This window comes from Amia ocellicauda, chromosome 15, assembly GCF_036373705.1.
Source record: "Amia ocellicauda isolate fAmiCal2 chromosome 15, fAmiCal2.hap1, whole genome shotgun sequence".
Taxonomy (NCBI): domain Eukaryota; kingdom Metazoa; phylum Chordata; class Actinopteri; order Amiiformes; family Amiidae; genus Amia; species Amia ocellicauda.
In genome coordinates this window covers 4,480,243-4,505,351 of record NC_089864.1, presented here as the reverse complement: position 1 = coordinate 4,505,351, position 25,109 = coordinate 4,480,243, and the positions used below count along the sequence as shown (strand labels likewise).

The 25,109-nt window shown below is 39.5% G+C and overlaps 2 protein-coding genes across 2 annotated transcripts; one reads left to right on the top strand and one right to left on the bottom strand.

Annotated features, from left to right (window-relative positions):
* Positions 1-11,022: 11,022 nt before the first annotated feature.
* LOC136771824 (uncharacterized) lies at positions 11,023-16,894 on the bottom strand. Its single transcript, XM_066724355.1, has 6 exons — positions 16,788-16,894; positions 16,265-16,314; positions 15,441-15,791; positions 14,360-14,629; positions 13,630-13,890; positions 11,023-12,842 (listed from the first exon to the last, which is right to left on the bottom strand). Exons 2-6 carry the CDS (start codon positions 16,308-16,310, stop codon positions 12,727-12,729), a joined length of 1,044 nt encoding a protein of 347 aa, XP_066580452.1. The 5' UTR covers positions 16,311-16,314; positions 16,788-16,894; the 3' UTR covers positions 11,023-12,726.
* A 2,371-nt stretch (positions 16,895-19,265) lies between these two features.
* On the top strand, positions 19,266-21,833 carry LOC136772086 (uncharacterized). The gene is made up of 5 exons (XM_066724777.1): positions 19,266-19,278; positions 19,874-20,206; positions 20,398-20,499; positions 20,746-20,798; positions 20,901-21,833. The coding sequence occupies exons 1-5, from the start codon at positions 19,266-19,268 to the stop codon at positions 21,039-21,041; spliced, it is 642 nt and encodes a 213-aa protein (XP_066580874.1). The 3' UTR covers positions 21,042-21,833.
* The last annotated feature ends 3,276 nt before the right edge of the window (positions 21,834-25,109 follow it).

Here is a 25,109-nt window from a genome sequence, read left to right as displayed (position 1 = left end):
GTTCCAACATAACCTCCTTTTCTCCCAAAGCAAAAAGCTCCACTCCAACATAGCTGGGGTCCCTTTTAAAGCAGTAACCCCATTGAGCCCCCCAGAACAGCCTCCAGGTGTGCTCAATCTTCAAATCGGTGAGTAGAGGAACCCTTGACGGGCCCTCTTCTTGCGGGGTTTCACGTTGATGTCGCTGGACATGTTGAAGAAGCTGGATGTTTCAGATGCTGAGAATTAAAGAGGTATTGCCTAAAAGCAGTGCGGGTTCTTACATAGAGAGGAGAGTTTGGGGGGTGGTGCCTTCAGAGGGGGTGTGGGGTATTTAGGGGTGGCCTTGTTGTTCAGGGTTTTATGGGTGTACACTTTTTGATGGATATGACATAGGAATAATTAAGGAAATAACTCCACCTAAAATCACGCCCCCTAATTATGACGTAGGAATATGAATAAGGTTAGGTCATACGTCATAAAAATAGGCCGCGCCCATAGGACCCTACTATCTACTTAAATGAAACAAGAAACACTTTTTAGACATTTATAATGCATGTATTAATGATTAAAGATCAATTACATTCTTTCTGTAAGTTTTAATCTGTGTTAATGTATGGCCATAGTCATATTTCTATAGTTTATATTGTACATTATGGCACAAAATGTAATATTGGTGCTGAAGGTAAAAGTATTCATACAGTTTAGCATTCAAAACAACATACCATTGGAAACAATCAGCTATATTGCAACATCCATAGATAATGTTTGGAAAGTAAGATATATTTTAAATATACTGTGTATGCAGTGGCTGTTTTCATTCTATTTTGCTGCATTTTCCAAAAATAATTTCTGTATTGAGTTCATTTTAGCTATGAATGCTAAAATGAATGCATCTGTTCACTCTGCTGTAATGAATGTGAATACATTGCATACATAACTGAATTTAGGAGAGAATCGCACAGCAGTGTGGAATAGTGTTTAAGGCTCTGGAATCCTTACTGTAAGGTTTTGGGTTCAGTCCCAGGTGGGGAACACTGCTGTTGTACCTTGAGCAAGGTACTGTACCTAGATAGCTCCATTAAAAATCCAGCTCTAAATATAGGTAATTTTATGTAAAAAATAACATAATTGTAAGTTGCCATGGATAAGGGCATCTGCTAAGAAATATATTAATGTTTTTAAAGGTCCAGTATAATCAAAGTAATCTGACAAATAAAAAAAGATATTAAATACAATAAATACAATGTTTTGCTAAAGATGAAGCCAATACAGAACATGTCACCAAAAGAACATCAATAACATTTTAGAAGTTAATGTTAATATGATTACATAACAAAATGGTGGACACATGCTTGATAATTTTCAGACACTAATCATATGGCATGATTTGACATTAATTATGGAAAATATAGAAATCACTTGCTTTGAGATTACAAGATAAGTGTGTGTGATTACAAGATAAGTCTAAGAATATGTTCCTATGAAAGCAATATATTGATCCAAAGGAATATATTAACAGCACTAGTCCATAGTCTATTAATAACATAGGCAGTTTGACCACAACTGAAAGTTTTGTATTTAGCCTGCCAATTTATAATACAGGTAATCAATCATGAATTTCAGTGTAAATGCATCACAGTGGCCTATGCTTCTGTTTTGGTATATTTTATGTGATCAGAAGAATATATTCAATTGATATATAGTTGTAAAGTGTAATTTGTTTTCACAAAGTATGGCCAGTATGGCCTCATATTTTGTTTTATAATTATTCTCCAGCTGTGTCTTGAAAGTGCAGATGAACCATTTCCAATACAATTGTTCGTGACCATCTGCAGTGATACTCCACTTTACACTCAAGCTTCCTTAGATTTTTCTTACTAATTAAAGCTGCACTGGCATTTCCTTTCTTTAAAACTTGACAAATGTCTCCCAGTGAGTTGTTCAATGTTCAATTTTTGAGAAACTCCAGATCTCCTAAATCTTCATTTTCAATTATTCCCAGGCTTCTTCTTGGGATTTCCATTACTTCTCCCAGGCATTTACAGAATTCATCCAGCCACATGGAGGCATTGCTATTCATCTTTTTCACAGCTGTATTAACTGTGTTGGTGATTTGAAAATAGTCCTTTATTAAACCATCAAGTTTTTCATAAAGGGTGTTCTCTAATTTTCCACTGGCTCTGCAGTATTCCTCAAGCCTTTCTTTACTGTAAATTGGAAGGTATTCCTCTATTCTGCCAATATATTTCTCACAGTTCGTAATGTTGTCCTCTCTTTCCAGATGTGTAAGTATTAGTTTTTTCAATGTGGATCTGTTGCTACAGAAAGCTCGGTATTGTGACCTAATCTCCTCTGCGATGCTGATGTTGGCTTTGTCATACATTGCCTGCTGGATCACTGTTAGTTTGTAACACAGAAACACAGTAAAGAATGTGACAGGTGCCCCTCCCTCACAAAACTTCTCAAAACCCCAAAATAATTCTGTTTTCCTGCTTTAAAAGTGTGCCACCAGACCATTTTGTTTTTTGAAAGAGCAGCTAATTTACAGAGGCAGACTGATACATCAGTTGTCAGTTAATCTGTGAATGACAATTCTGTTGCATGTTTTTCAGGTTTACTTGTCATTGTTTTCATTATCTTTAAAATGTCAATGATGATCTCATCATTGAAGTCCCATTGATTCTCCTCTATCTTGTCAATGTATTGCATGACAGCAGTCTTCACAAAAACATTATTAGAGAAAAAGTTAACATCATAATGCTTACGGGTTTCGACTTATCTTCCTCAGAGCACATACATATACACATGATTTACTGTCACATAACAACAATAACACAAGTAATAGTAATCATGCAACACGTGCGCTGTACAATGGTACAGATTCAGGAAGATTTAACACAGCCGGGTTTATAGTGGCGCATTTAACATACGATACGCTGGACAGGGACATTTCTTTTCTGACTGTCGCGTTTTGATTCTACTTACAAGTACAGCACGTTGTTAATACAAAATAATTATAATAATAATACAACTGTTGAACCACGTCACCATCTTAATAAAACGAAAATGATACTTTCTGCATCTGTTTGCACTGCTTTCCAATTTATTAAAATGCAAACAAACGTTATTATTAATTTTATATATTAAAATATATGGGGGGGTGCTTGCAGATCAAGTTCAGCCCGGCGACGAGAGCGGGGCGCAACGTGTGCGCTTGCTCATTGAAGTATCTCTTGGTTATTGTGGTTATTCTGTGTCAGTTCACTCTCCTCATGTCTGTCTGTGTTTCTGATGCTCATTTCTTGCCGCATCTGACACGTGTGGAAGAACCGGGGAGAACGCAAAGCGTCCTAATGACGAAAAATATTGCCGTAAAGATTGCGATTTTCGACATCACGATATAAACGATATAGCATAATATGAAACGATAGACTTTTTTTCTATCATCATACGATATATATTGTCATATCAAACAGCTGGGCATCAGGCTGAATGTAAATGGAGGGATGCCGATGGTTCATTGTGACATATAGAAATCACACACCTAAGGTCTATAGTTCAGCATTGGAATTGAAAATATGTTTTCAGACCAATATCATTGAAATGGGAAAGGGTAATGCTAGAATTACTTTTAATACTTTTGATACAATCACCTCTCTGATGACTATATATTAATATGGGTCATTGTGAGGAGTTGGCCTTGTATTTCAGTGACAAAATAGACCAGATTAGGGAGTCATCATCCAATTTGCATTCTGAATTGCATGCAGTTCTTGACCCCTCTATCTCTGTCTGTTCATACTGTTCCTGTTTCTCTCTCCCATACATGCAAAATGATTAATAAGGCTAGGAGCTCAACTTGTGCTGTTGATCCATGGCCAACATACAGTATATTTTTAAAACTTGTGATGATACATTCTGTTTCTAGTTCTAATATATTTAACTCATTTTCTGAGGGAGTAGTCACAGCTGCATTGAAGCAAGCAGTTGTTAAGCCAATTAAATAAAGATAACTGTTAAAAGTAATAGTAACCAGTAATTTTTTACCAATATCAAATCTTCAGTTATTGGCTGTTGTTGTAACTCACACATCATATAATAACATAACGGGGGGAAAAACCTAGTCTGTTTTTCACATTTCACAAGTAACGAAACCGCAATGGTCAGGGTAGTAAATGATCTCCTGTTGAATGCCAATGTTGTTGCTCTTTCAGAACTGGTTCTTTTGGATCTTGGTGTTGCTTTTGATACTATTGAACACCACATTTTGCTAAAGTGTCCTGATTGGTTTAGATCTTATTTATCAGTATTTGTCCTGCTGTTTGTAATTCCACTAATTTCCAAGTAGTTCATGGTGTCCCACAGGGTTCTGTTCTTGGACCCCTTCTTTTTAACATCTGTATGCTGCCACTGGGTGATGTAATTCAAAACTATGTTGTTCAGTTTACTCCTATGCAGACAATACTCAGATTTATTAGACAATAAATTCTGACACTGATGCAGTCTTAGGTGCCTGTTTGCAGGATGTAGGTTACAAACTTAGATGTCAAATAACTTTTTAAAACTGAATTACTGGTTATTGGATCCCTTTCCCTGGGTTCTCATGTATACATAACAACAACTGTTCTGATTAGTTATATGACTGAAATATTGGATTTATTCCCAAATACATTAATACATTCAGAAAACAACAATAATAATAATGTTCTATGGCACTACAATATGTTAATGCATTCATGGTTACATGTGCAGGATTTGACACCTTACATCGATAGACTTCTTGACCTGCCCTTCAAGAATGATTGACGCTAGGAAGAAATACAAGGGTGAAAAGATTTTGCCAAAAGTAAAGGACACAAATAAATACCAAAATTAATAAATACAAGAATTAAACGTATTTATATTGATTTCCTTTATTTCTGTATTTCTATATTTATTTAGACAAAGTATAGCAGCTTTCTCTGTGTCTCCTCAGTTAGAGCAGCAACACCACAAACCACTACACGTAAGTGTGATGCATGCTAGTGTAATAAACCACTTGATTCACAAAGCCTCTTGCACTGTTCCTTACAGGCAACACGGACCAGCCCTCACCAGCCGTACGGGACTTCAGTCAGGTAACATTTTAAAATGTCCCTTGCAAGTGCAGATTAAATATATCAGTTTATATTAGGGTACTTTCAATTCCAATGGATTAGATCTTCCTTCTAGAAAAAACAAAATGTGCAAAACATTTTAGACAACATAAAAAGAGATAAAATAGAATTAAAATGTATTCAGAAAAAAAAATAGATATACTTACAATAAAACAACTTGAGTGGACTAGTAAAATAAAAACAATATTGTCTATGAAAGTATGTATTGAGCTGTTTCTTAAAACTATTCTCTAGAGGTTAGAGCTCTAATTTCACCTGGTATTTTGTTCTTCGGTGGATAATAATAAAAGCCTACCTCACCATACTTCCTGTATTTCATTTTTGGAACATTTAGTAAGCCTACACTGGAAGATCTGTGTGTATGATTAGGTACATACAATTACAAATAATTAGAAATATATTAATGTGCCATATCATTATGAGCCTTAAATACCAATAATAACATAAAATCAATCCTAAGAGAAACAGGTAGCCACTGTAAGGATGAGCCCAGTCTGCACAGAGCCACTGGTTTTATTATTTTGATCAAAGTCAGTTTGTATGAATAAACTATGTTGTAATGACAAAGGTTATTTTATTTTATGGTGGTATTAACACACCTCTGTAAATGTTTTTTGGACATTTGAATTTTGTCACTGATTAAATACTGATGACTTTGTCGGTAAAGCAACATTTCCCTGTGCCATCAAGAGGAAATTGTCCTCTTATCTGCTGTGGCTTCTTCAGTGTGTACTGTGAGTCACACTGTCAGACTCCACTGCAACCCTGGATGCAAATACCCAGCTCTCAGCTCTGCCATTGCACAATACAGCAGGCAAGGCAGCTCTAATTAATGATCTTGTATTGAGTTTCTTTCCTCTCGTATAATCTAATTAAACATCTCGGTTCTCTTGATGGAGAAGTACATTTAAGTAAACTATGTGGGGGGATGGAGTTATCCTATATTTACACGTTAGGTGCAGTAAAATATTCCTGTAGTGAAGAAACCAGTGTAATATTTAATATTAAATTATATGATTGGTCTTCACATTGGCATTAAAAATACTGGTCAGCAATGTAGTGGGAAAATATACACTTATTAGTTTATTATTTCTGTATTTGTTTCATGATATAGTATTCATTTTGGTTTTGCCTATGAAGCAATCATTTGTTTGTATGTACCCCTTTTTAGGAACTACTTTAATTTACTTTATATTCTTTATCTTATTGATCATTTGTTTGTATTTACCCCTTCATGGGAACTATTTAATTATTAGTTTACATGCAGTAATGCCATGCAAGTCATGTTACCTTCCCTCCACCTCAAGGTTAATTGTTTCTTGAATTGCATACAGCTATTGTATTGAAGTTACTCTGCCTCTGCCTTAAGGCACACTGTTTCTTTAATGTATAGGCCTACAGCTAATTTCTTTTGAATACCTGATCAACAACTGTATCAGTATGCATGGGGTAAATTGAACTCATACAGCTGGACTGACCTGGATTTCCAGTAACCTATTGTCTATCAAAGATACAAAGGGGATTATTCCAGGTCACATCTCTAGTATTTTTCTTCACTTTATGTGAGAGGAGGGCTCCAGGTTAACCTGTATTTGTTTTCTGTAATAAAATTGTTACTACTTCATTGATGTATCCTGGGATTTACTAAAAATACTAAGAACATAAGAAGGTTTACAAATGAGAGGAGGGCATTCGACCCATTGTGCTTGTTTGGTGTCCGTTAATAACAAAGTGATCTAAGGATCCTATCCAGCCACGGCGCTGTTCCTTAACCACTGCACCAACTGATATACAACATTAACATTAACCCTATTTTAACCTGCAGCTGTCACTGCCAACGGTTGTATAAAATGGTATAAAACCTTTATTATTGGGGTTATAGTCTCAAGTTAATGTATCACTGTATAACATTTAGTATAATAAATAATACAAAATAGTTGTCTGTGTGTATTTATATATATTTACACCAATCAGCCATAACGTTATGACCACTGACAGGTGAAGTGAATAATACTGATCTCATTATCATGGCACCTGTCTGTGGGTGGGATATATTAGGCAGCAAGTGAACATTTTGTCCTCAAAGTTCCCAGTGTTCCCGGTCTACGGTGGTCAGTACCTATCAAAAATGGTCCAAGGAAGGAAAAGGGGTGAATCGGCAACAGGGTCATGGGCAGCCAATGCTCTTTCATGCACGTGGGGAGCGAATGCTGGCCCGTGTGGTCCGATCCAACAGATTGAGACCGCTCCAAGTTCAGAAACGCTCCCTCCAAATCCAGCCAGTGGAGTTCTCGGACACTGAACTGTATGATAGTTTCTTCATGGACACAAATGGCGGAGGAGGACATCACAAGTAAGTGAGACAATTTTACGACAGTTCACACAAGTGCAAATCTGAATAGGACCTGCTCCCTTAAAAGTAACTGGCAGTCCGAGAGGGAGACGATTTATAAGCATAAATAAAGGTTTTACCACACTTCACATGTGAACCAGTCACAAGAAAATACATTCACAGACAGAATGTATTTATTAATATATTTCATTTTCATAATTAATTTGTTAATATTCCAATTCATATTTTTGGTAATGTGGAAGAACAGTCATCTTCAATCAGGTTGGAGGGTTAGTTGCAATGCCTTTAATACACGCAGCGTGGAGAGGAACAGTGAATCAAGATCCCAAAGTCACTCTGCCTTCATTTTAACAGTCAGAGGCTTTTATACACAAAAAACTAAGATCTGGTTACAATCACAAAGTCATTACTATATTATCTTAGAGAGTTAGCTAAGCAGAATATATATCATTATATATATCAACACATGGATTAGGGAGCAGGCACTTCAATCATACTGTTTGACATTGTCTCCAAGATTCTCATAGTAAATAACAAGAAGAAATCAAGCTTCCTTCTGGCCTGTCCTTCTGGCTTGACCTTATCTTTTTTAAGTATACAAGAGAGTAAAACAGGTATGAGAGAGAATTTCTAACTTTCCTTCCACAGAATCATTTAAAACTCTGAAAATGCCACATTGTCATCAGAAGCATTACACTTCCGGAGAGTAGTCAATCAGTCAATCACAAAAGGGGAATTTATTTTTGCACCTGATGAAATCATTCAACCGTTTGTAATGTCAGTTATTTCTCCCTGCCCACCCTGTTCACTGTGTATGATCAAATCTTACATCCCCTTGTAGCTCAGCCAGATAAACAAAACTTGATTATGTTGTGCAAAGAAAGAATGTTATTTATTTATTACATGTATACATACCTCAAATTCAAGAAAACACCTAAAACCAGCTCTTTATAGAGTTATTTACTACAATTTTATTAACTTATTTCCATGTCCTGACATCTGGAAAGATCTGGTAGGTCTCTTTTCATATCCACTTTATCCCTGTTTGTGCTCTTACTTTTTCTCTATATATATCTCTCTCTCTACATAAATATATAATCTACTAGCATCCATTCATATCCATCATTTTTCTCTCTTAATGCCCCCCCCCCCCAACATCCTCTCAGTGCAGTGTTAATGACCCCATGACAATTCGTCCCCGGTGACAATTCATCTCCATGACAATTCATCCCCATCATTATATGTTCTCTGCCATCTGCTCCCAATGTAAAGTGGCAATGGTCTTGAGGATGTCCTCGCCTCTGGATAGTCTCTTCCTCTTCATCTGCTGGCTAGAAAAGGCACTCACTGTGGATTCTGCTGTGGACATACCCTCATCATCACTACATATCCCACGGGGGCCAGAGGAGTAGGACAAGTCAAGTGGCCTAGCACTGGGTGTAGGACGTCTTTGGGCAGGCTGCTGGGAGGTCAGATGTTGGACAGGAGTTGAGGATCTAAACTGGTGTGTAGGGGTGGTGGACCTTATGTCATCCAGCTCCTCGATTTGTAGTGTCCAGAAATTGCCCTTCTTCAGGACTGGGTGTTGGTATACTTTAATCTAACTGGAATTACAATACAAAATAAACCAAATGAAAACCCAACAATAGAAATAGGTTATGTATTTCATATAAAACTAAATCAGTGCCTGTGATTATTAGAGTTCTTACATTGTTTTATTAACCTTGTGTTTCTATTTTTTTCTCCAGACCGTATTTTTATAAAATGTTTAAACGGTTTTACGTTGTAAAACATACCATTTTCTATTATTGTACTCCCCCCGTCTCTCAATTTAATTTCAATTTAAGGACCTTTATTGGCATGACAAACAAATTAATGTTTGCCAAAGCAATTGAACATAGCATATGCGTTCGGGGGGAAAAAAGTCTCCCCATCTGTTCCCTACATGCATCTTTTTATTTTATTTTAAAGGTCACCAGGCAATGCCCAAAGTCTAATTGTGTGATACGTTTACATGCACCATTGAAAGCATGCTTCCATGCTACCTCAAAATCATTTCTGAAGGCGAAACTGGTCTCCATCTCTCGATGCTTTATGAATCCATGGAGCCAAGACAGCATAAAAGAATATGCCGGTACTTTCGGTCCACCAGGCCTAGGGTCTCCACTATTGCACTTCATTTTTTTCTTGAGCCGCACAAACTTATCTCTCATTGCCTTCCATCTTTTTACTCCTGGGTCTTCGCCCACGGTTTTTCCAATTTCCCTCCAAGAAGTCATCACGACCTCAGTGTTTTTATAATTTTTAGAGGATGTGTCGTACAAATGTTTGTACCTGCGAACCTCTTCTGCTAGACGCTCCTCAAACTGCTCCATTTTTGTCCTTTGCGTAATGGAGGTGTGTTTCAGATATAATACCGGATATACTTCCCTGCCCAGCCTATCGGTGCTGGCCCGACACAGAGACGTGCAGACGCGTTGTTGAGATCTCAGAGGAGTGCGCGTCTGCACATCTGCGGGCCTCTGTGGGCTATGCTTACCCACAAACCTCTGCTCTGTGTCGCTACGCAGAGACGCAGACGCGGACCTACGCAGAAGTATAAATCGGCCTTCAGCTGCAGCTCTGGGGCAGGCTGGCCGTCTCTCAGCAGGGTCACCTCCACAGCCCAGGGTTAGAAACTGGTCACATGACAGGTCACCTCTGTCCTCTCAGTCACTAGATATCTTATGGAAAGCCCTCACTCTAGGATGGACTGCTGTGCATTGCAATAAAATAAAAAAACATGGTTCAAAACATGATAAAATCATAAATTAAGTGTACCATAATAAAAACATGGTAAAATACGTGTGTGGTGAAGCATGGTAAAAATATGGTAAAGTATAGTATACACAGAAACACATACACAGACCATATGGGCCAAAGACTGCAGATAGAGACTTCGAAGTCCACCACATGACAACACATAATAAGCAGCTTTAGGAGCATTTATTGTAGTTGTTAATAATATTAACAAGAACAACAATAAACACTACTAAAGTCTCTATTATTATGATATAAATGATAATAATGATAATAAAGTTAAATAACATAAAATATATTTATGCACAGATATCAGCATACTTATAGAGAATTGACAAAGTACTGTATCCCTTAATTTTTACAGTGTTTCATACCGCATAAACTGTCAGAGGAGTGACTCATCATAATCGGTGTACCATAAAATGTGTCTTTCTGAAAAATGTGTCGCTCCAGAACTCACTTAAAGCTAGGGTATGCAATCCTGAGAAGCCTTGTAAGCATAGAGCCCGCCCTCGCTTCAGAGGCGTCTCCAAAGCCACGCCCCCTCTATCACACATGTACGCACACACAGAGCAGAGTCTCAGCGCCAGGAGGGGAGACCGAATGCAATGATTGGCCAATCCTTTTTTAGTCCTGTCCCTTCCACAGAAGGAAGACCATTTAAATTATTGATTGCTATCAGGATGTGAAGAGACTTTCAACCAGTATAACAAAAAATGTTTCTGGAAAAGATTGCATATGCTACCTTTAATTGGTATCATGATGAATCACAGTACAAAACTGGTATGTGTATCACAAGAACTGTAGGAGAACGGAAGAATGATCATAAAGAACATGCAAGAGAACAAGACTTCGTAAGTTCTCACTTGCAGGCTAATAAGTGCAACATACAATAGAATTTGCATATGTCACAACTGATCTCCTGTATTGAATGACTGCGCTACCCCAATTTGTATTTTGGGTACTCACTACCATCATCTACCCCCTGCAGGCTCGGCACCATGCACCAAGGACTCCAGATAAATATCAAAGGCATGTATTACACACAAATATACATATGCAAATATCACACAGCAAAAAATGAACAGTCAAAGTAGTAGGGCACAAAGCCTGTTAGTTTGGGCACTCTACGGTTTTAACATGAATCTAATATCTCTATTTTAAATGGCTTTAATTATCTGGGCATGGAAATAAAGCCTAAACCCTTACTTAAAACTATAGCCCCTAAATCAACAATCAATAGCAGCAACGAGAAGGAAGAAAAGAGAACTTTTAGTTTAAACTTTTAGTCTAGAAGAACTCTTAATTTAGTATTTTAGTGTCATGAGTACAAAGAATATGAAGTGGGGCTTATTGAGCAAGAAGGACATAGTGTTCCTCTCAACCAATCATATCGGAAAACCTCTATACCATGAGCTCCATACGTGATGATATCATGCTTTACTATGGGCCCCCTTTCTGTGCCCAGGCCTAAGGTCATAAAGTGAACAGAAGAATGCACTGTAATCTAGTCTCTTTGGATGAGTTCAGGCCATGTATGGATGTGAATGGTTAAACTGCAGGCTGATGCAGGCTGCCATGGAGAGAGTCCTTCATGGCAGAGAAATATGCGGTACCTACAACACAAATTAAATGGATGGATGCCCTGTTGTCAATGTATTTGCAATTACTGGCAATTACATTAACAGTATATTGTTGATTATCATTTTGTAAGATCTGTTCTGAACCAGATCCTAGTGATGATAGTACAGATATTCAATTTAGAGATCCAGCTCCCACTCATTCATTATTCACCCCAAAGACTCAATATTGAAAACAAATATGTTTCTAAATATATCTTTCTTTTTTCTTTTTTCAATAATATATCATTTTTAATTCACATAGAATAAAACAGATAATGTGCATATTGGAATATAGTAACAGGGCCATAGAGACCCATTACTGAACCCATACAGAATCCAGTGCAGAAGAACACATCCTGTGCAGAGCAAATAAAGTGCAGACTTACTAGTGCAGAGCAGAACATATGACATCCAAGCTTTAAAACCCCGGAGACCAATCTCAAAATTAACCTTTGTTTTGTCCAAATCTCTGTGTAACTCATGGGAGAGTAGGGTGTCAGGTGGTTCTATAAAGAGCATGTTTACATTGACCGGTTTAGAGAGTTTGGACTAGATGTCTGCAGTGTTTATGAACCCCTCTCTCACCTGAGACACCAGACAGTTTGGGTTCTGAGAAAACTGTTAGTAATTAGGCTACTTTACATAAATAATCTAGTGATGTGGAGGTAAACACACACACACATAGACACCATGAAGCAGTATCTGTCAACAAAGGAAAGCGCTGCCATTTCACAATCCTCAAAACAAAAGTGCATAAACAATATTTATCATTTAGATCTTCTTAATTCTCTTCTTCCTCCTCTTCCTGTGCTGCTCACCAGGCAGGCAGGAGGGATGGACAGAGGAAGGCAGAGAGGAGGAGAGAAGAGAGGATAAGAGAAAAGGTTGCTCTCAGTCTAGACCCATCAGAATGAGATTGCTTCTCCATACCTACAGAGGGAGAGAGGGAGAGGGAGGTAAATACAGACAAGTTGGCTGGCTGACTGCCTGGACACAGTACATCAACACTGCATACTGTAGCACAGTGGAAGCAGTTAGGAAGCTTTGGATCCCCTTGGTGGATCAATCCCACAACCTCAGCCCCCATATCAGAAACTTTCCACAAACACCTGTCAGCCCAGCAGGTGCAACACATTGTGGACAATAAGGAATGGGAGATCTATAAACAGCATCTTTTGTGAGGATCTGACTACAACCCCTACTTCCAAACCACAACCATGGCTTTGGACTGCGATTCAACCCCGTACTGTACTGTGTAAATCTGTAGTAGCCCTGAGGTAGATGGGGACTTTTTTTCCCACATTCAGTCAGCGCCCTACAGTGGGGCTGGGTGTGATTTCATACACCCATATCCACAGCATCCTGGGTCCAGAAACACCTCTCCAAAACCCCCTTTTGTGTCACATTATATATATATATATATATATATATATTTCAATACACTGTATGTATTGAAATATATTATATATATATATATATATATATATATATATATATATATATATATATATATATATATATATATATATTATATATTTCAATACACTGTATGTATCACACAGTACTGTACCATACTGTTTTATACTGAACTGTAATTCTGTGCTGTGTCCCACTGTATTATCCTGCTCTGGACAGAATAGCACTATTATTATCCTGCACTGATTTGTCTTTCTTCTATGGACCACATCTTCTCATCCCGCCTGCAGCTCACACTCACCGGCCACGCTGAGCCTGAGCTTGTACACAGTATTGCCCTGGGCGTCCTGCACTTCATACAGCCCCTGGTGCCCCGGCGTCAGTCTCTGGATCACCACCCTGTCTCCCTCCTCTGTCCTGCCCTCGCCACCTCGTGGGGGCGTGTAGACGGGCCGGGGGGAGGAGGTGTCTCCCTCAGGCCAGAAGAGCACCAGCAGGTGTCTGTGTTCCTCAGGCAGGGTCAGGGGGTCTCCAGGGCTCAGTGTGCGCTCTCTGGTTGACTCTGAAGGGGGAGGGACGAGAGAGAGGTGGTTACAGGGGGGTTGGGGTGTTGAGAATAGTGTGTGTTTGTGTGTGTATAGATCTGTGTGTGAGTGTGTGCATTTCAAGATATATGTGCTGTGTGTGTGTGTGTGTGTGTGCGTGTGCACCATTATAGGGTTGTGAGTGTGAATGTCCATGGTGATCTGCGATTTTGTGTGTCCACATGGGTCTGCACGTGCGTGTGTGGTTGTATGTGTGTCTGCATGGGTCGACAGGTTTGTGTGTCAGTCCGTTAGTGTGTGTTTAAGGTGTCTGTAAGAATTTGTGTGCCTGGTTGTGTAGGCTCGCCTTTGAAGAGAAAGCCAAAGAAAGTGTAAGAGAGAAAGAAAAGGAAAAATCCAAATGAAAGACAAATGAAATAAGACAAACAAAACCATATGTTTAAAGGACAGGGGGGAGAAAACACACACACACAAAATATGTCCTACCCTCCACAGTGACAGTGACCGTGCTGAGGGTGCAGTTGCGACTGTCCAGCACAGTGTAGCTGCCCTGGTCAGCTGATGTCAGCAGCTTCACTGTCAGCTCTCTAGCTCTTTTCTCCAGCCGGTCCCCATACCTGCCCTGGGGTCCATTGTGCCACAACAACTCCCCAGGGCCCCCCGCTGAGCCCTGGAACAGCACCCTGACTCGGTGGTGTGTGTGGAGGTCCAGGTGGAGGTCCTGCCCGGATTTGAGGTTGATGTAGGATCTGTGACCTTTGCAGAGAGCAAGAGAGAGGTTTACTACAGGCACACTGACTGGACACTGCAGTACAATAAAATGAATAGAGATGGATGGATAGTAGATTAGATATTAATGTAGAGAGAGATATAGAAAGGGATAGAAAGAGCTCAAACAGGGATAAAGTGGATATGAAAAGAGACAGACTGATAGCAGATCTTAACGTTGTTGTCCAGATGCCTGTCAGAACATGGAAATAAGTAAATACAATAGTGAATAATTATATTAAGAGCTTCTGGTTTTAGGTGTTTACTTGAATTTGAGGTATGTATACATGTAATAAATAAATAACTTTCTATGCCCAACAGAATCAAGTTTTGATTATCTCGGCTGAGCTGCGACGGGATGTAAGATTCGCAGTGCACAGGGCTGGTAGGGAGGAATAAATGACATTACATGTGGTTAAATGTTTTAATCTGGTACAGAAATAAATTCCCCTTTTGTGATTGACTGATTGACTACTCTCCACATGAATCAAAGAAGGAAGTGTAATGTTTCCAGTGACAACGTGGCATTCAGAATCTTAAATTATTCCAAAATATGAATGGGCAAATGAACAAATTAATTAGGCTAATGACTGAATAAATAAATGAGTGCACTAAATGAATAATTATGTTGTGACTATCAATGTCTTTTCTTATGAGCAGTTAATATGCAAAGTGTGGTAAAACCAAATTTATTCATGCTTATCAATTGTCTCTCGCTTGGGTTGCCAGTTACTCTTAAGTGAGCAGGTCATATTCAGATTCGGACTTGTGTGAACTGTCATAAAATTGTGTCTCTTACTTGTGACAGTCAGCCAGACACTCTGTAGGAACATCCTCCTCCGCCTCGTGTCCACAAAGAAACTCTCATACAGTTCGGTGTCCGAGAACTCCACTGGCTGAATTCGGAGGGAGCAGTTGCCGTCCCACTGTGCCCCCACGACCTCCTTTGCCACCTCCAGCCCTACCCGGCCCAGGAACTGGGGTGCCTGGTACACCGTGCCCTGCTTCCACTCGAACACTCGCTCCCTGGGGGTCTGCCACTGCAGGTGCAGACTGTCTTGGGGTGGACTCCCTGTTTGCGGCGTCCCATGACATGGCAGGACCACTGACTCCCCCACCTTCACAGACACTGAGAGGGGTTGAGCGGAGACTGTGAGGGGTGGGATGGGGGGGAGAGTAGAGAGAGGCAGAAAGAGAGATGCACATACAGGGTGATATATTGTTTTTCAGTTGCCATTTTATTTCTAACCACTGCAGTCTAGGAACTACAATTTGAGTGGTTTAATTAGTCACTATTCTACTTTGATGCATTGTGTCACTCAGAGGAGGATACATCAAACATGTTCGTCTTTGAGGGCTGCATTTCCCACTTGTACTGGTAGTAAGTCAACACATGATGAGGTATAAATACTGAAAGATTGTTGAAAGTAACTGAAATTGTTCAATATCTAAATCTTTAAAAACAAAAAAACACAGTGATTCTGAACGGTTGTTTGGATGCTACAGTGCATTCCTACACTACAGTCTTACACTACAGTACATTACACTACATTACACTACAGAAATCACATTTCACATAAAATGGACACAAGACAATTAGACACAGAAAAATAAATCACTCACTCAAATGCAACGCAACCAAGCCGAATAGAAGACAGGACCTCTTCATCTCACTTACAAAGAAAGGGAACCACATAGAGAATGCATTAATGGACCTATACGCAGCCAGTCATAGGCTACAGCCAGTGAGCTCCTTCACCCAGAAACTCAGAACAAGCACGTCACTGTTAACATATTAACATATTTAAACCACAAACTGAGCGCTGAAACGAAACCCTCATCATACTTTTCAGCTCAAAACGAAACTTACAGGTTTCAGGAGACCAATTAAACACAGCAACAGAGGTGTTTAATAAGACGAGGCTGACGAGACAAGGTTGATTAACATGGCTGTACTATAAAGGTCACCTCTTTCCAGCTGTGCAGCAGTGCTGTGGCAGTCTGAGTTAGAGCTACACCGTTTCAATCACATTTCACAAGTTAGTCTGCACACATGTGTCTATAAATCACAGTGGCTGCAGTAACTGTCTGTGCAGTACAGTGTATGCACAGTGTCTATCTATATCTAATATATGTATATACTTACTTCCCAAGATGCCTCCACTGTCACTCCACACAGTCCTGCTGGTCCAACTACCCGATATTCCCATCATAATGATTAGGCTTCGCTGCTGAGCACTGTAGGCTAAAGGCAGTTTCGTTTCCCTCTGTCTGAAGGGTGATGCACCCAGCTGTAAATGAAAGTGAATCTTAACTCTGTGATCTCACACAAAATATTGTAATATATAACAACAAACAGCAAATACATAGATATGGCTAAGTTGTAACTGACGTGAAAATGAAGTGGAGTGTTTTAACACTATATACAGCGCACTATACTGTTTCGAGATACAGTGTTTAAATGACGCACGAATGGATTGTGCTTAATGATACAGTTTAATAATGATCAGACATTCTTCATAATAATCAGACAGACACTGACGGTCATATGTTTAGTTTCCTGGAGAATTTACTGCAATGAGATCTTAATATTCATCGTCACATGTTTGTTTGTTTGTGTGTGTGTGTGTGTGTGTGTGTGTGTGTGTGTGTGTGAGAGAGAGAGAGAGAGAGAGAGAGAGAGAGAGAGAGAGAGAGAGAGAGAGAGAGAGAGAGAGAGAGAGAGAGAGAGGAGGGGTGCGTGTACGGAAAACGTTTTGCTTTGAAATTAAATAACACATCACAATTCTCTCCTGAGCAGCTTTATTTCTGTTTCTTAATGAAATGTGTGTTTGGTCTCATATCCACAGCTTCTATCCTGGTTTGCGGGGTTATAATACACGTACGCCTTTTGGTTATACTGCCTGCAAAGACTTTTCTGTGCATCCTGGACGTCTCTTGAGACACTTCGCAAAACCGCCGTGTCGCGGTGTGTTTTCTGTGTAAAAGTCCTCAGTGTCTCCCAGGAGCAGCTGAATCGAAACCGGACACCCTGCTCTGTCCCGGCCTGCGCCCCCGGCCTGTCAGCTGTCCTAACTCTCGTTTTGACTCGGTCGATCGGTGCCTAGATGTGCTATGCCAGCGGCGGCGCTATATCTGTTAACTGCGGTTTTGTTTCATATAAATCGACCTTGGGTGTGACGTTTTTTTTTTTTGTTGGTTTTTTTTGTATTATGGACGCCTGATTCTGAATGTTTTTTGGGGTTTTTTTTGTATCCGCCAGAAAACAAGGACGGAAATTCTATGTAATTTCAAAACACATTGCCTACCACCAGTACAGAAAAAAAGTATTAACACGGTTCTCAGTTCTATAAAAGCTTGGGCACACCTCATTTGCTGTCATAGTTAATGTAATATTACCTCTGCAGACCCCCGTCTGAGAACAAGGCAGACCCCACCTCCGAGTATGAGTCCCCTATCTCTCGGACTGGCAGGCCTCTTGCTGTTGTTAACTCGTAAGTAGGGATCTATGTATATATCTATCAATCTGTCTGTCTGTTGGTCTAAAGTACCTGTCTATCAAATAGCCTATATAGCGCCTTGAATAAAGACGCCATTATGTCTCAACACCGTCGACACAATCCAATAACAAATGTAAGAATAATTGTAAGCCTAATCGGAAAAACAATCGGACAGATTTCAGGGCAGGGACTGATAGTGCCTTTATAATTGGCTAATTCCTGGTCATTAAGGATGGGGTGTCCATCCCAGAATCGATTTTGTTTAGTTCAAATTTGGGAATCGATTCTATTCCTGGAGAGTCGAATCCAGCACTGGGATTGATTACAACTTCATGGAATTGAATAATGAAAATAACAATGATAAAATAATAATAAAATAAAAAAACATCTAACATTTAATGTTGCAGACTCCTCTTTGTGGGGTGGTATCTAATTCCAAAAACATCACAAGCAACCTTTTTTATGTAGAATCTCCGTACGAAGATGTCTCAATATCTGTGGAAGGGGTTAGTGTGTTTGGTTCAGAATAACAATAATAATTAAAGAAAAAAACGAATACATTTTTATTTTATTATTTATGTTGATGTTGTTGTTTTCATAATCGACTATGAAATGTATGGGATCACCCTTTCCTCTAATTATAAAATAGTTCTTGTTGTAGTTGCAGCAGTAGCAGTTGCTGAGCAGTATCTGCTCCATACCTTGGTGTTCTCCATTGGTCCTTAATTAGATTTGTACGTTTTATTGCCCTTTACTTTGTTAATTTGTATTAATGTTTTTGTTACCAGTAGTAGTATGCTAATGCAAGCACAATGCTCATACAATAACAGAATCTTCATTAAAATAGAAACACATTAATTTGTGCTCGGATCGCAAATATTAATCATCACCAAAGTATGCAACAAATATATTACTCATGAAAGACATCAATGGAGGGATGGAATGGATTGATCTCAGAGATGCGTTGGTTGATGAATGTACAGCTACCACAGAAAACAATTGCAGGAGACCCACTTAGCTGATTATTTTACATTGCTATAAGCAAATAAATCACACTTCCAAGGATTGCATAGGCTACAGCTGTTTCATTAAGAATACTATAGGGTGTGTGTCTGTCTGCTTCAATGACAACTTTGGGTAACTTGTCCCAGGCTCTGACCACTATCAGCTCCCACCATTATATGAGAAGTTACACGTGTTAGATAATCTTGACTGTTTAGCAGGGATGCTGCTGCACATCTGTGTCCCATTTAGCAGGAAAACCATTTTACACTCTTACAACTAATATTTTAAATGTTAGTTCAAGGACAAAACAATGTTGTGTTAAAATTCACTAAAACACAACATAATAATGTGTGTTTTAACACAATAATGTGTAATTTTAAAACAATGTGTTTTTACCACGAAGACTTGTGTTAATGAGACGTATTATTGTGTTGACCTTTTGTGAATTTTAACTCAAAGTTGTATTGTCTTTGAAAAACATAATGTGTTAAATTTAACACATTTAAGAGTGCAGTGTGACCTTCAGTTAGCCATACAGAAATATACACTTTTCACAAACCGTATTACATGTAAAAATACTACAGTGGGACCTATACAAAATAGGTCCTTATACAATTTAAGTAAAATCTAGAACAAAATATATTGCAATGTAGATTAATAGCGAGGGCAGTGGGGTCGGAATGAACACCATTACTAACAGCGCGCAGTGGCGCTCTCTCTCCCCCAGGCGGGCGCGGTGGCTGGGCAGAGGTGCGGGCAGTGCGTCCGGGGGACTCCGTCAGTCTGCCCTGCGAGGTCCCCTTGACCTACGAGACCTTCTGGTTCTCACTGCGCTCCGAGAACATCACACTTCTCACCACCACCTTGAAAGACAAAGTCGACAAAGACCCTTTCACCACTAACAGCACCGAGGGCTTCACGGCCGAACTGGACCGCTCGACTGGCCTCGTCAGTCTGCGCATTGAGAAGGTCAGCGAGGCGGAGCTGGCGCTGTATTTCTGCGTCGATAGAGACAGCGGAGGGATGCGCGTCGGGGAGGGAATCCGCCTGACTGGCGCAGGTTAGTATCCATGTCCACTGGACTGGGTCACAGTCTCAACAGTTGAGGCTGCTGTAGTACATGTACAATTGCGGTCTCGGATCCCAGAGATTTCCCATATTATTATTATTATTAGTAGTAGTAGTAGTAGTAGTAGTAGTAGTAGTAGTATAGCGGTGGTGTTGCTGAGGTCTGTGTGTTTTGCGCTGCAGACTCTGGAAGGCGTTTCTCCGTGTGCTGGACGGTGCTGAGCTGTGTGACTGTGCTGACCATCGTGCTGGGCTGTGTGTGTGTATGTCTGTGGTACAGACCCGGTGAGCAATCCAATGATGTGTCCCTCTCTCTGTCACTCTCTATTTATCTGTCCACCTGTCTCTCTCTTTCTTGAGCTCTCTCTGTCTCTGTGTCTGGGTCATAAAGTAGGTGAACTCTCTCTTTATTTGATTGTCTCTTCTATTTTTATATGTCTAAAACAGAGATAAACAGATGGATACTGTGAAAGCTGTTATGTTCATTGTAATGTCTCTGTCTTGTGTTCCTCTTTCGCTGTTCTCTGGCAGGCTGTGGCTGTGGATCAGACTGCTGTGTAAGACACAGGACCAGAGGTACACAGGTACCACTCACACAGGGTTCACACACACTGCCAACACACACAGACTGTACACACCGGTACCTCCATAACTGACCACTCAGACACACATTATTATTGTTATAGGACTCACAGGAGCTGCACTATGCCAGTCTGGAGCTTAGCAATGACCTCCACCCTTCTGGAAGAGAGAAACCTCAAGACACCATTTATTCATCTGTCAATCTTATGAAGGGACGATCACATGACGGGACCATGCCCTTCTAGGAGAAAGCCCCCTGAGGACAGGAAGCCGGCCCCACCCTGCCAAAAGAGAGGGGCTCCCCTTGACCACATCCTTGTATTGCTGTCAGTCATAGCACAGGCCAAGCACCGCACAACGACAGCCATTGGAGGGAAGAACTGCCTTCCTTCATACAATCTACTTATATTGCTGTCAGTCATGTCAGAGACTAGGAATGCACTCAGTGACTGGAGTTTTTGTCTTTGTATCTGCAGAATGTATCTGCTTGTATGTACTGTACATATGTATTTAGTGCTGAGAAAGTATAGATATTATAAAAGAAGGCAGGAGTAGGAGGATTGGAAGAGCTCTGGGAAGATGGAGAGATTAAATGTAGAAGTGTGAAGAAGGGGATGAGGAGCGACTGAGAGAACCTAGGAGAAGAATCCTTAGGGAACAGGTCCCGAGTTTAATGAGCTGTGTGCAAGTGTGGAATTAAATTGATCAAGCGTGAGTTAACATTACCAACAGTAACAGCACTGTGTGCCTGTGACACTCACATCAACAGCTTTTCAACTTTCGATCGGGGGACCGATGATCAATGGGAGATGGGTTACACCTAGTGGTATAAACTAGCCTTTGGGGTTCATGGTAAGTCTATACTTTCTTCATAGGACTAGGGCTTGACTTGACTTGTGTAAAGGCTTAGAAGACACCAAACTGTAAAATGTAAAAAATAAAAACTATGGAAATGAAGTGTTTAATTAATCTTCCACCACAATCACAAAACAGAACAAAATAAATTATGTACATTGTATACAAAGTTACATCTGTAATTTTCCCATTCTTTAAACAAATATAAATAAATATATCTATGTTTGATGTAAACTCAAGAGCACTATGCTTATAATTTAACAGATTTTTTTCACTGTAATGAAATGCACCATCTTAACCCCTTAAGTAGGATTATAAATACCAAGGTCAGCTCCTCTCGTTTAGAGTGCACAACACAAAGTAAGATGCTGTTTTAAAGTTCACATTATAGTACAATGCACATATGTCAGTACATGTGAGGGATAGTGTTGGGCTCCTTGCGTGATGAAGGTAAATTAGCTGTGTAAATCAGATAAGTCATCAATGATAACAGTAGAAGAGCACTAAACAACAAGTTTTATTATGTAATACTATGGACACAGACTGCATAGCCTCTACTTTAACACCTTTCACACTAAATCATGGCATTTCACCTCAGCAGCTAGAGCAATACTCCGGCTCGAGAATGGGGTGAGGAAATTAAAACGCTTCACATGCTTTAGATTGTTGTTTATTATAATACTCTTTTTTCAAAAGCAATTTTATATAAACCAAATATTGTAAAAACAAATGTTCAGATTTACAGCTTGTCTTTAGGCATGTGCAAAATAGTCAGGAGTGTTCACAAATGACACCCATAGTAAAATTATTTACAGAAATCCATTTGCGCCTCATGTTAGGAGAAGAGCTCAGTGCCACCAATACAAATTTAACATCAGACAATAAGCCAGACTTCGATTCAAACCAGTGTGGAACTGGGATCCTGTTTTTCAGGTTCTGAAATCACAAAATAATAAGCAAAAGAAAACTAAATGAGAAAACAATTACTATCTGTAGGTTTTCATATATGATTGAACCACTGGAACTGTAAATCTGTGTTGTGTTCTGTCATGTTAGTATATGACCCCTTACCATCAGACTCCATCAATACTGAATGTATACAGTGACACTGTAACGCAGAACACTGTGTCTCAGCTATACTAGTGTGTCTGGATGTACAAGAGTCACCCTCTCTGGGAGCGTCTCTCGCCCCAGTCCATGTCTAGCTTGTTGTCCATGCTGCTGTGAGTGACCGTGTAGAAGTACTGGTGCTCCCTCTGCCTGAGGGGATGACAGTCAGACTCCTCCTCAGTTAGTAGGTCCACTCTCTGTTTGGCAGCACCTCCCCCCACTCTGTGTTCATTGGTGCTCTTCAGGCAGCAGATGTCATCAAAGACAACGTTTTAAGTCCTCAATGACATACCTGTGCCCCAAAACACACAACCTTCATACTGTTTAACTGTTTTAGCTGATTGAATAACCAAGAAGGCAGTAGTTGATTGAAATAACCCAAAGAAAATAGCTGTAAACAACAAAAGAAACAATGAACCAAATGAAGACCAAGACAGGGTAGCATGACTGGTAGATCTTTGTAGCATCCTGAGTGCAAAAACTACAGACCAAAATGCATTAAGAAACTAATAACTAAAGTATCCCCCAGAAAGGAGTAAATACAAACGAATGATTACTTTACAGACAAAACATAAATAAAAACATGAAACCATCTGCAATATACAGAATATAAAGAAAATAACAAAAATGTTCCAACTACACCTTACATGTTGCTTGTGACTTTCTTTGTAAACACATGTCTGGAATACACCTTTAGGACATGTGTCCTAAAATCACCTATACTATTATACCTATACCTACACCTAATTACTCTAAGTACTTACATATGTATATTGTGGACTCTGATTCATATGAAAAAAGTAATAGTTACACACAGTAAAAATCAGTTTTTTCCAAAAAATAACAAACTACACAATGTTAAACTATTACTTCAGATAATTCCCCTGCAGGCTGGATGACCTTTTCCTGCCTCTCCCGTGTTTGACATTGGCACACCAGGAAACGTTAATCTTTCTCAGAAATCCTGTGTAGCAGAAGAGGGTGATTTTACAGGCTGGGAGGATGGGGAACACACTCCACACCGCTTGCCAAGCCAAGAAAACAAAGAGACAGAGAGATGGGCAATAAACAGTATGACAATTGGCTATTCAATTTTCATGTCATGAGGTGACTCAAACTGAGCACGATGCAACATAGGGAGATTGAACTGAGCACAGGGTTACTGTTTACCTTAATATCTATCTGCACATCCGTGAAGCAACTGGAACATTTCAGTACTGATTCCACAATTACAGAATGGTTAGAAAAGCATGCAGCTGGTGTACACAGGATAACATGCATCATTTCCTTATTGAAACACCCATACTGAAACCAGCCAGCTTGGTTTACCCATTCTCTGTGACACTGGTATATGTTAAAATGCTATTGCTTCTTGTCAGGTTAATCATAGCTTGAGTTCTCCCTCACGAAGCAGGTACAGTGTTTCAGAGGCTAGCTGGATTTTTCTCCCTGTGGTGCTACGCAGTTTGCTGCTCTATCATTCTTTGAGAAACATCCTGTCCTTTCTTCCAAACTCCAGGAGATCAAACAGTAAGACATTTTACTTGTGTATTGTAATTATACTTATAATTTAGTCTTGTATTACTGGAGGAACAATTTTAATATTTTAATTAAACTCAGTTTGGGTCACGAACTTAAAAAGTCTATAGGCTGGAGGAGTGAATGGAGTAACCCCCGATGTAGAAAGACTGTGCTGTACCCCATTCTCTAGTCTACACAGTCACCGTCTATAATGTGATATATTAACAACCCTGGATAAGGGTGTCTGCTAATCGAGTAATATATTGAACTAATTACTTTATTTAGGCCTCATCTGAAATATTGTGTCCAGTGAGATTTCAAAGATACTCTCCTGAGCCTTGTGTGTGTGTTAAAAGGCGCTTTTACACTACAATTTCTGATCCGGATCAAATACATCGGAACATTTCATCAGGATCAACTTTCAGCCGTCACAGGGGTCTTCGCATGCGCACTTACACGCAAGTGCGAACATTATATGCATATATTAAATTGATCCTTTATAACATGGCAATATCAAAAATGTAGTTTTATCTCTTTACGAATTATTCTAACAAGTAAAACCAACGCAATTCTATATTTTTTCGCAACCGAAGCATTCTAAATAAATGTAGGCCTACATTTTTTGCTAACATAAAATAAGTTACTTTTCGCAGCCGAACTATTTTAAAATACAATTCTATACTTTTTACTAAGACAAAGTAACGAGCCACATAGTGATAATTTTAACAATATTTTATTTGTAATAAGGGAAGTAGAGAAGGGTCTCTTATCTGCTCCACTGATGCACGTCTGCCGCCTCCCTTTAAAACGCCGCCGCATTAGCACAT

Bases quoted from the DNA above. Each gene is read 5' to 3' on its own strand.
- LOC136771824 (XM_066724355.1), bottom strand. From the start codon at position 16,310: ATGAAGAGGTCCTGTCTTCTATTCGGCTTGGTTGCGTTGCATTTGA. The intron at 14,630-15,440 runs GTAAGAGACACA...CTCTCTGCAAAG, and splicing joins TGTCTGGCTGACTGTCACAA to GTCACAGATCCTACATCAAC. The intron at 13,891-14,359 runs GTAGGACATATT...CTCCCCCTTCAG, and splicing joins GGTCACTGTCACTGTGGAGG to AGTCAACCAGAGAGCGCACA.
- LOC136772086 (XM_066724777.1), top strand. The intron at 20,207-20,397 runs GTTAGTATCCAT...TTTGCGCTGCAG, and splicing joins AATCCGCCTGACTGGCGCAG to ACTCTGGAAGGCGTTTCTCC. The intron at 20,799-20,900 runs GTACCACTCACA...TTATTGTTATAG, and splicing joins ACAGGACCAGAGGTACACAG to GACTCACAGGAGCTGCACTA.